Source organism: Echinops telfairi, unplaced genomic scaffold (genome assembly GCF_000313985.2).
Source record: "Echinops telfairi isolate 266 unplaced genomic scaffold, ASM31398v2 ScPeMD7_655;HRSCAF=1070, whole genome shotgun sequence".
Classification (NCBI taxonomy): Eukaryota; Metazoa; Chordata; class Mammalia; order Afrosoricida; family Tenrecidae; genus Echinops; species Echinops telfairi.
In genome coordinates this window covers 29,567,397-29,578,562 of record NW_022104553.1, presented here as the reverse complement: position 1 = coordinate 29,578,562, position 11,166 = coordinate 29,567,397, and the positions used below count along the sequence as shown (strand labels likewise).

The following is an 11,166-nucleotide window of genomic DNA, read 5'->3' as shown; positions in this document are numbered from 1 at the left end:
CCGGCCCGGGCGGGGCGGGGCGGCGTCAGTGACCGGGCGAGTCCCCCGCGGGCAGGGAGGGACCGGGAGGCCGAGCGGCTGGCGCGCGCCGCGGCGTGAATGTGCCCAGTGGGACTGGGTGGGCCCGGCCAGAGACGGGGATGTTTGCGGTGGCTGCCCGGGCTGGGGGTGGGGTGGGGGTGCTGCGGACCGGTGAGCAGGACCGAGGGAGGGACGAGAGTGGGGAGTCAGCTAGGGCGGGACACGGGGCGGACGGGAGCGGCCGAGAGGGAAGACCTGGGTGGGCCCGGGGCTGGCTGCACGGGGAGGGAGGCGGCCAGGAAGCCCCCAGAGAAGGAAAGGGGCAGGGGTCCGGAGAGAGGAGGTCAGAAGCAAGGCAGACGTGGGCAAGGAGGGAAGGAACGGGCTGAAGGTGGGTGGCCGGCTTGCGGGCACCGGGAGCCCAGGCTAGGCTGACCCCTGGCCCCGCTCCATTCCGCATGCTGCCCGCGGGGACACCCTCCGGCCCCGCCCCGCCCCGCCCGGCTGAGCTGTAGCTCCGGGAACGCGCACATCCGGCCCCACTGGGACGGGGAGGCTGTCGAGCTGTTTACCTCCCCGCTCCCCTGAGGCCTGTGCTGTTGGGGCTGCGGCCGCTGCCTGGGGAGGCTCGCAGGTGGGACCTGGCGTGGGACTGGGGCCTCTCCCTGCAGTACGCCTGGGCTGACCCTTCCCGCGCGCTGCCCCACCGTGGTGACAGCTGGAGGGAGAGAGTGGGCTGGGGCCAAGGGCCTGAACACACCTGGAGAGGTTCCCAGCCCCCACCCCCACCCCAGGGCCACGTGAGCTTCTGCAGAGGGATGGTTCACTCCTGGGGGCACCTGACGTTTCTGAGGGTGAAGTTTTGGCAGCTGCTGGCCAGTTTGTGTCCAGTAAGAGAGAGAGAGACCAGACAGCTGCTCCAAGGGGGACTTTAGAAACAGCAATGGGGAATTCACAGCTGTAACTGCAGGCTCCCTTATGGAGGGAGTGGGGAGGGGGCGTTGTTAAGAACCCCAAAACCCAGCCCACTGTTATCAAATTGACTGACCCACAGGGTCAGTTGGCTTGAGGCTGTAACTACAGAAAGCCTCATCTTTCTCCCTTGGAGTCACAGGTGGTTTCAAACTGCTGACCTTGTGGTTAGCAGCCCAGTGCTTAGTCCACAAGGCCACCCCGGCTCCTCTGGGGCTGGGGGAGGGGGGGAGGTGGAACATGATAACTCCAAGCCAACATGTTTACTTCCCTAGCCCTTTGGATTCCCTCTTCCCTAAGAAACCAGTCCCAGCTTCCCTAGAGAACGTCCTTAACCTGAGGCGATTGTTGGCTCTAGACTCCAGATGACTGTTAGCACCGCCTCCTGGTGCACACGCTGCTACTGCTACCAGAGGCCCTCGGATCCGGGCTGAGTGCGTGCAAATTAGTGGGGTGGCCCGAGTTAGTGCCCGCCCTCTGAGAATCCACTGCTGCTGTCCTAAGTTTCCAAGTTTGTGGGGAAATGAAATGCAGGGCCAATGGGGTTTTCCCAGGAACCCTGGGAAGCCCTCTCCTGGATGTAGTCTTGCAGTTCCAGTGTGTCAGCTCTTCCATCCTGTCTAGCCTGGAACATGCCGAGACCTGACCCTCATTACGTGCGGGCCCAGAGGCAGCAGGAGCCCTGGTGGTATAGTGATGACGTGTTAGGCTGCTAATCACATGGTCAGCAGTTTGAAACCACCAGCCACCCCACAGGAGGAAAACGAGGCTTTCTATTTGTTAAAGAGTTCCAGTCTCAGAAGCCCACGGGGCTAGGTCTACCCTGCCTTCCAGGGTCTTCCCGAGTGGGGATCGACTCGATGCCCGGGAGAGGCAGCAGCGGCGGTTTGTGCTGAAATTGAGGCCGCCCCTCTCCAACCATGCAGACAAGAAGGTTGGTCGTCCTCTTGTCCACCACTGGCAGGGGAGGCACAATGACTTGGGTGTTGTGTCAGTTTCCTGTGGGGCCAACCGGATGTCCCCTTCTTCACCAGCGGATGCGTCAAGTTTCACAAGACCGTGAGTCCAACTGTCCTAATCCAGCATTGAGCTAGAGTTTTGCCTGGGGTTTCTGGTGACAGGAGCCCTCCGAGCCAAAGAAACCATGGTGGAGTAATGGGTTACTCATTGGGCTGCCAACAGCCAGGTCAGCGGTTCAAAACCACCAGCCGCTCCTCAGCAGCAAGCTGAGGCTTTCTGGTCCCACAGAGAGTTACAGCCTCAGAAACCCAGCAGGGCGGACTGGCATCACTCTTACCGTCTTCCAGGCTCGGGATGGGTCAGAATAGGCATGACAGCAGCAACTTGCACTTGTCATTCTCCATTTGTAAGCACTCCCAAGAATCAACCCTGCACTCCATCTTCAGGGCTCCCAGGGCACGTGTCTCAGTTAGCACCCCTCATCACTCCAGGTGACAGCTTGCTCACCTGTGCTGTCATGCCACGTTGTGGTTTCTGGCTTCTTCCATCTCACTGTGACATGGAGCACCACCAGGCCAAACCATGCCACAGGTCACATCTTTGGGACACTTTCATTTTATTGGGGCCTCAGGCAACGCTTATCACAATCCATGCATGCATCCATGGTGTCAAGCACATTTGTACATTAGTTGCCATCATCTTTCTCAAAACATTGGCTTTCTACCTGAGCCCTTGGTATCAGCTCATTTTTCCCCTCCCTCTCCTGAACCCTTCATAGTTTATAAGTTATTAATTTGTCATATCTAACACTGTCTCCCTTTACCCACTTTTCTGTTGTCTGTCCCCCAGGGAGGGGGTTATATGTAGATCCTTGTAATCGGTTCCCCTTTCTACCCCACCCTCCCTGTATCACCACTCTCACCACTGAAGGGATCATCCGTCCTGGATTCCCTGTATTTCCAGTTCCTATCTGTACCAGTGTACATCCTCTGGTCTAACCAGACTTGTAAGGTAGAATTGGGATCATGATAGTGGGCGGGAGGGGACTCATTCTTGATCAGCTTGGAGCCCATCAGAAGGGAAAAAAACATTCAATGGAGAAAGTTTAATACAAATGATTACGATGGAAGGAAACAGTGGATTGCAGTAGTGAAGGGCTAGCTAATAAGGGGCCTTGGAACTTACTGGAAACCCGCCTGGGGCATGGGGAGGGCTGCTCACAAAGGCACCTCCCGGAAGTGTTCCTCTATAGACAAATGAGAGGCCAGGAAAAGCCGTGGGAAGGGGAAGCTTTTCCTCCTGTGGTGCTCCTAGGGCCCTCTACTGACAGAGCCAAGCATTCTGCTAGTTGGCAAATGAAAGAAATGTCATGGGCCCAGATCCATTTTCCCAAAGCAGACATGAGAGTCGTTATCTGGAGTCGAGAGACAATATACCGATATCCAGGGAGCAGCAGGTGTGGCTTCGGGCACTTAGTGAGTGTGGGCCAGGGACTGTGGAGTGGGTGAAATATTAACTGCTAAGCGCAAGGTCAGCGGTTCAAACCCACTAGCTGCTCTGCAGGAAGAAGAGGCTGCTGCTCAGAGAGCCAATAACGAGAACAAGAAAAAAGACCATGTTTTAAAATTGATTGTGGTAGTGATCTCACAGCTCTTTAATGTGTGAACAATGTCAACAAAACTGTTGACAACAAAATGATCTACCACTGGAGAAGCCACCGGGGCAGTTGAACTCCATCCCCAAGGGTTGCTGGGACTCAGAATGGACTCACTGGCAGGGGTGGGGGTTGGGGGCCAGTGGGGGCTGTACGCCCTGCAGTGAGCTGAGAAGTCCCCACCAGGGAGTATCGTCTATCGGTCAGGGTCCCTGCAGGAAAGGGCAGGACACCCAAAGGTGGGTGACTAGGGATAGGTCTCATGATGGCAGTGTGGGTGACCCACAAAGGAGAGAGCAGCCCAGCCTAAGGCGACAGAAGCAGAGGTTACTGGTGCGTGGACAGGAACTCTGACCTTGAGCCAAAGGCACACACACACACACACACACCCCCGAAATAAATAGCTCTGTGACCACACACTATCAGTTGCCCTTTGACTGAGAGGACCAGGCCTGGCCACACCCAGGCTCCCACCCCTGCACGGAACAAACCCAGCTCAGACACCGCACAGGGCGCCCCACCCACCCACCCAGGTCGTTGGCAAGGGAAGGGGCAGGCTAGGCAGGGACGGGGCGGGCTGTGTCCTGAGGCGGCTCCTCTGGTGCCAGCTTCATGCCATGGGTCCAGTCGACCCCCAGCACCTCACAGCTGGGCAGCATCTCCTCCACCAGGATCTGTGTGAGGCTGGGGTTGGACACAGCTGGGAGGCTCGAGATGTCCAGCCTGCGGAGGTTCCTGGAAGAAGGGAAGTAGGGCAGGAAGTCAGCATGAAGACTGTGTGTGTGTGTGTGTGTGTGTGTGTGTGTGTGTGTGTGTGCGCCCCACTTCACCCGTCAAACAAAACCCCAAACTTGCCACAGAGTCGATTTTGACTCACATGACGGCATAGAGCACAGCAGAGCTGCCCCATGGGTTTTGGGGACTGTCACTCTTTATGGGAGCAGACAGCCTCATCTGTCTCCCAAGCAGTGGGTGGGCTTGAACTTGCGGCCTCGTGGTTAGCCCAATGCTGAGCCCGCTCTGCCACTGGGGCTCCTGGGTGCTAGGAAGCCTGGTTACTTCCTTGGTTGGACTTCAAACCTCAGCTCTACCATTGGGTGACCTTGGGGGAATTCCTGAGTTGTTTCTGCAGGGGTAAAGCAGGGACCCTGGTCAGAAGGCAGCGGGGTGATGATTCATGTCAAATGCGCAGGGCAGATTGCAGCCCGTCGTCCATGGAGGACTCCAGGAAAGCCCGGAAACTGGCGATTCTGTCCCCACGCCATTCCCAGGTGCTTCCCTGGAAGACTAAGACTCCAGACTCCCTGCAGAAAATCCATCTAGGACAGGGTAGAGCTGCCTCTGTGGGTCCTGAGATACTAACTCTTTCACAGGATTAGAAAGCTTTCTCTTTCTCCCTGGAGCAGCTGGTGGTTTTGAACTGCTGACCTTGCAGTTAGCAGCCTGCTGTGTAACCTGCTACACCACCGAGGCGCCTACACATCAGGCCCTAGCTTCCTACAATGAAAAATCAAACCACTTTAACGAGTTGCCAGTGTTCCCCGCCTTCCTCTTCCTAAGAGCCAGCAGGTGGCAAAGGCACCAGCCTCATCAACAGCAGCTCCACTACACACAGTGTGGCAGAGACATCCGACGGAGAGGTGAAGTGCAGACGTATGCCACAGCCCTGGAGGAGGGCACCAGAAGCAGTTACTACCAAGACGCAGGCAAATGCAGAGCTCAGAGCTCACAAATGGACACCAGGAGGCGGGGCCGTGAACTGATGTTCGGGGTGGTGGGATAATTTAGGAAAGGGTAAAGGTTGGAGAACAGGTGCACAACCAGAAGGATGTGATCAACAAATGACCTGTTGCTGATCCGGCAAACATTTCGCTTTTTCTATGAAAAGCCTTACAAACGGAACCATGAACCCACCGTCGTGGGAACCGGAGAAAAGGCTGACACTGTCCGGGCCTTCATGGGACTTAGATCTGCAATCCACGCACGTGGTGGCAGCAGCTGAGAAAGGGAATGTACTGCACGGGGCCGCCTGCTGCAGGAGGCCTCTTGGAAGGGGCGGCAAGCCCTCGAGGATGGTACTCTGGCACTGAAGTGTGCCGGACCCAAGCCAGGGCGTTTCCCATGGCCGCCTACACAGGTGGAAGCTGGGACAAGGAATACAGATGGACGCAGAAGGAGGCACTGGGGTGACGGTGCTGACGCAGCGCGCTGAAGGCCTGACGGCCGGCAGGAAGGACAAACAGATCTGCCCTGAAAGATGTACAGGCGGCATGCTCCTCTGGAGAGGAGGATGGGGGGACATCGGCCCATGTACTGACACAGAGGAAGCCTCTCAGAGAGATGGACGGACCCGGCGTCCGCTACAGTGGGCTCAAACGGAACCATTTTCAGGACGGGACGGCGCGGGACCAGGCAGTGCAGTGCTGTGCTGTACATGGGGTCGATGTGAGCCAGAACCAAGCTGAGGGCACCCCACAACGACGTTTTCGCTAAAACTGTGGGCACGAGACACTGAAGGCACGTGTCACTGTCAGGAAGCACAGCCCGCTGCTCAAACTCAAAGCCGGCGCCTCAGCGGCCCAGTGCGTGCCTCGGATCTTTCATGAAGATACGAACAACCAAAGCAAGACAAACGAGGAGTGCCTTCATTCTCCCAGAGACCCACTGGGTGCCCCCAGCCCCCTCCCTCTTCTTTCTCCCTCTCTCCTGCATCTGGACTGGCAGGGGTCCGGCATGCGCTCTTACTGGAAGTGATGAAGGCAGGCAAGGCCCCGCTCGGAGACTCGAGGGCACCCGGCCAGCGAAAGCTCCCGCAGGGAGTGGGCCAGAGGGTAGAGGTGGCTCAGACACCAGTCGTCCACGTGGGGGCAGCGCTGCAGCGAGAGGGTCTGGAGCTCCTTCAGGGGCACTGCCCGGGGAGGGGAGAGGAGGAGAGAGCGGGGTTGTCACCCAGGAGACTGGCCAAGGCACTGTCCACACTCCCCCGGGGGGCACCCCACTCACACAGGTTGTCCAGGCCATTGTAGTTGAGGGCACAGCCACTGGCATCCACGGCTTCAATGGGCACTGTCTGGAACTTCAGGAAGCCCTGACGGAACTGGCTGTACCCATTGGGCCCAATCCACTCCTGGCCCTGAAACCTGGCGAGGGGAGAGGGTGGGGGACTCTGCGGGAGCAACTGCCCACCAGGGCCCCCCCGCACCCCTACACATGCTAATTATCCCCTAGTTGGGGGCATTGATTAAAGGAGTCCTAGTGGTTACACATTGGGCTACTGACCTCAAGGTCAGCAGTTTGAGACCCCCAGCTGCTCTGCAGGAGAAAGGTGAGGCTGTCTATTCTCACCAAGTGACCGTCTCGGAAACCCACAGGGACGGTTTTATACCCTGCCTTCCAGGGTCGCTCTGAGTCAGACTGGACTCGATGGCAGTGAGCTGGGAGTTACTGTTTATATTGTAAATGTTGGACTGCTAAGATGAAAGGTTCAAACCCGCCAGCTGCTCCGAGGGAGAAAGATGAGGTGGCCTGCTGGTGTCAAGGAATAATACCCCCTTGGGAGCCTATGGAGCAGAGCAATCCCAAGCTGTCCGCTGGGGCCGCGGGCAGTTGGGATCAGCTCGATGGCACTGGGTTGGTCTGGCACTCAGAGGCACCCCCTATCTCTCAGGCTGTGTGTGAAGCTCTTTCCACAGATGGCTGAACGGACTGTCCAAGGGCGCTTCCAAAACTTCGTGGGGAAAAATGGGATGAAAAGATAGTGGGCCGCTTCCCACATGCTTTCTGAAGTCCCCTCGCATTGGGTCCCCATGGCAGGGAACCGCTTCACCATGCTATATTCCAGGAGACGGCAGGTGGCCGAGATGACTGATAAGAATACAAGAGAAAAGAGCTAGCCTAGAAGAGCCCTTGGAGACGGCCAGAAAGAGAGACATGCCCAGACCTGGATGCCACGGCCAAGGGTACTGGAAACCCACGGCCATCGGGTGGATTCTGGCTCCCAGCGCCCCACAGGACGGGGCAGAACTGCCCCTGTGCGTTTTCGAGGCTGCAACTCTTCACAGGAGTAGGAGAGGATGCAATGCGTCTTTCTCCCTCCGAGCAGCCGGTGGTTTTGAACTGCCAAGGCTTTGCCCAACATGTAACCATGACAACGCCACCAGGGGTTCCCACGGTTTACAGGTGCTCCAATCAAATAGAATTCCCCCCCAAGAAAGATGGGAGTAGATGAGGTCTCTGTGGAGAAGGAAAATGAAGAGGGGGAAAGAAAAGCAAGGGGCTCAAGTGGGAAGAGAAGGCTTTGAAAATGATGACGGCGCCACATGTGCAAAGGTGCTTGACACACTGGAGGCATGCACGGAGTGTGATAAAAGGTGTAAGAGCCCCCAATAAAAGTATTAAAAAAAATAATTTTTTAAAAAGAAAATAATGATGGCAACATATGTACAATTGATACAATTGATGTGTGGATTATTACAAGAGCTGTAAGAGCCCTCAATAAAATGTTTGCAATAAAAAGAAACAGCAGTAGAAGGGAGGGAGAGCAGACGGGAAGAAGCAGCCGGTGAGGCACAGGCTACGGGCAGGTCTCGTAGCAAGGGCTGGGCTTGTGAAACAACTCAACCACCCTTTTCTGATGGCAAACGGGCTCAGAAGCCAGCCCCAGGCCACACAGCCAGCAGGCAGCAGACGGCGCAGATTTTAAGAAGCCCGTCAGTCACTCTCCCAGCGCTGCTTCAATGCCCGCACGCTGTCGTACTTGACGGAGCCTCCTAGCTTCAGGATGAAGAAGGCACCCGCGACGTAAGGGCCATATTGATTCTTGACGTTGGTGGGAATCCTGGGGAGGAAACCACAGGGGCTGGTGAGACCCGGAACAGAGCACTCAGCATTGAGCCATAAAGGTTTATTGAGGCCCATTCCATCCTGGGCACCAGGGGATACCATGGGGGCCAAGACAGATCACAGGCCCTGCCCCAACGAGGTGGCATTTTAGGGGCAGGGAGCTGACAAACCTGGACACAGCAGCAGGTTGTACCTCGAAAGGAAAACAGAGGGGAGGCTGGGGTGTCTTCTTCGGGCAGTGAGGCTGCTGGCTGGGCCGGGGTGTCAAAAAAGGTCTCTTGAAGGAAACAGCCCATGATTTTTGTCACCTCTGCCCTTACCACTGGAGACCATAAACAAAGCAGCCACGCTCCTCCAAGGTGACATCTGAGCAGAGGTCCGCGTGGTGGGGAGGCATGCCAAGGCCCAGGGCCTGCCAGGTAGTGGGGGGTGTGGGAGGAGGCAAGGAGAAGGTGAAGTTGGTGCGTGGCTTAGCCTTTCAGGCTTGGAGTTTGCCTTTGATTGGAGTTGCGACCAGAAACCGTCTCAGGGGTTCAGGCAGGGGCTGATGTGACCTGATTCATGCTGGGTCGTTTGGGCTGCTTTTGAGACTAGAGTAGACTTGGGGTGGGGGTGGGGGGTGTCTCCTATCAGATGACTGCAGTAACCCAGCCAAGAAATGAAGGGGCTCAGACCAGGCCACACACACTGGAGCTGCTCAAATTTGCAATATTCTGGGATTTTATTCATGAAGATGGGAGCCCACGAAGCAAAAGGGGAACCTGAGGCAGTGCCTCAGAATCTGGCTTAACCACCTGGGTGAAGAAGGCTGGGGCCGAGCAGATTTTAAGGGGAAATCCTGAGTCTGGTGCTCGCTGCCATGTTAGGTCAGGGATGCTGCCTAGGCCTCCAGTGGAGATGGTGCAGCACTGGCCACCCAGCATGGAGTTCAAGGGCAGGATTGGGGCTAGAAAGAGGCAAGTGTCCCTACAAGGGGTTCCCTGGAGCTACCCAGGCAGTGGGAGGGGTCGGGGAAGACGGTAGGCTGTGACTCCCACAGGCCCAGCAGATGGGTCCTGCAGGCCTGGGCTTCTCACCAATTTTTCTGGTGAACTTTCGACATCTGCCTCTGAGTCAAGTACTCCCTCAGAGCCTGGACATCGGAGAAGTGATCAGCCAGGTACTGGCCCAGTGTCCTCTTCTTCTTCTGAGTGCCTTCAGGGGCCACCATCCCACTCAGGCCACGGGCACCCCCGAAACCGGCATTCCAGACTGGAGACACCAGCCGCAGGTACTGGGGAGGGGAGCAGAGAGGAGGGACTGAGTCCAGAGCCTCCCAATTCTTGCTTCAAGAATACGGGCTCCCTCAACTGACCAAACTCCTTGCTGACCCATCGTGATCCTAGAGGACAGAATAGAACTGCCCCTTTGGGGTTCTGACTGTCAAATTGTTGAGAAAATAGAAAGCCTCATCTTTCTCCCAAGGAGTGGCTGGTGGTTTCAAACTGCTGACCTTGTGGTTGGCAGCCTGACAACACACTGCCCACCTGGGCTCCCCTTGGCTCCCTAGCACCTGCTGACTTAGTTCAGAACTTCCATATTCTATCACGAAGATTGCCAAAGTTTCCCCGAAAACTCTCAAAACTTAACTCACCGCAAGTCAGACTATTCTGACTTATGGTCACCCCATAAAACGGGGTAGAACTGCCTGTGAGTGGAAAACCTGCTTCATGTGTCTCATCTCTCTCCCACCGTGCGGCCCAACACATAACCATGATGCCACCAAGGCGCCTCACCAGCCCCCCTTAATCCACCCTACATCCTCCCCTCGATTTAATCAATATCCCTGACTTTTCCCAAAGTCTTTTCTCTCAACACCTTCATTATCAGACCTGATTCCCCACCAATGCTCCCATTAATTTTATCCAGTTCTATCGAGGGTTTCCTGAATGACCTCTTTCTCCAACCCCACTTGCGATGATCATCTTAATTTCTCTCCCAATCACCCTTAACTTCTCTGTTAGGGCTCCAAGTATTCTTTCACTTCCCCTCAAATGTCTCCTGCTCCCTATTATTTTTGTTTTACCAAATTCACCCATTAATTTGATCTAAGCCCTTATTTTTCTCCACATTTCTCTTGGAACTCTCCTCGGCTTCTCTCTCATGTTCTGTAAACGGATTCTAAATTCTCTCCATGAGAACGCTGCAAATTCTCCGTAATTTCTCTGCGCTCCTTCCCTTGGAACGACCCAATGCCCGTCTCGGTTCCTGCGCACCCATGATGCCTTCAAAATCCCTAGCCGTCCCACAACTTAATCTTTAGTCCTCTGTCCGTGGCCTAACAAACCACAAGAGATCAGCCAATTCCTCCCAAGCCCGCCCTCTTCTACGCCCCATTGGCTGCCGGCAGTCGTAGCCCTGTGGTTGGCCGGGAGCATCACTTCTGTCCACGCCTTCAAAGCTTTCGGCTTTCCAATTGGCTGCCCTTCCGCCAAGCCCCGCCCTCTTGTCAAACGCTAAAGCGCCTCCCGATCTTTCCCAGTCCAATGGCCCCATCTAGACTCCTATCGCGAGGCTAAGCGGGAGAAAGTCCTGCTCCTTCACAGCTCCTAGCCCCGATGGGCGCCAACAGGGATCCTGAAGGCGGAGGAGGCAGAAAGAACTTCTGGATCTTGGAAGCGCTAGGATCTCCGGTCACTTACCGCTCTGGGCGCCGCCATCTTGCCGGGATCACGTGA

At 56.2% G+C, this 11,166-nt stretch overlaps 1 protein-coding gene across 2 annotated transcripts; it reads right to left on the bottom strand.

Moving 5' to 3' along the window:
* Positions 1 to 4,006: 4,006 nt before the first annotated feature.
* On the bottom strand, positions 4,007 to 11,166 carry DMAC2 (distal membrane arm assembly component 2). 2 transcript variants are annotated; one of them, XM_004710352.2, is made up of 6 exons: positions 11,131 to 11,166; positions 9,526 to 9,722; positions 8,364 to 8,444; positions 6,611 to 6,747; positions 6,353 to 6,515; positions 4,007 to 4,342 (listed from the first exon to the last, which is right to left on the bottom strand). In XM_004710352.2, the coding sequence occupies exons 1-6, from the start codon at positions 11,146 to 11,148 to the stop codon at positions 4,165 to 4,167; spliced, it is 774 nt and encodes a 257-aa protein (XP_004710409.1). In that variant the 5' UTR covers positions 11,149 to 11,166; the 3' UTR covers positions 4,007 to 4,164. The 2 variants fall into 2 exon arrangements, with proteins under 2 accessions (XP_004710409.1, XP_030742101.1); XM_030886241.2 differs by lacking the exon at positions 8,364 to 8,444.

Bases quoted from the DNA above. Each gene is read 5' to 3' on its own strand.
- DMAC2 (XM_004710352.2), bottom strand. The intron at 6,748-8,363 runs GTACGACAGCGT...TCCCCTCGCCAG, and splicing joins AAGCTAGGAGGCTCCGTCAA to GTTTCAGGGCCAGGAGTGGA. The intron at 4,343-6,352 runs GTAAGAGCGCAT...CCCTTCTTCCAG, and splicing joins GCCTGCCTTCATCACTTCCA to GAACCTCCGCAGGCTGGACA.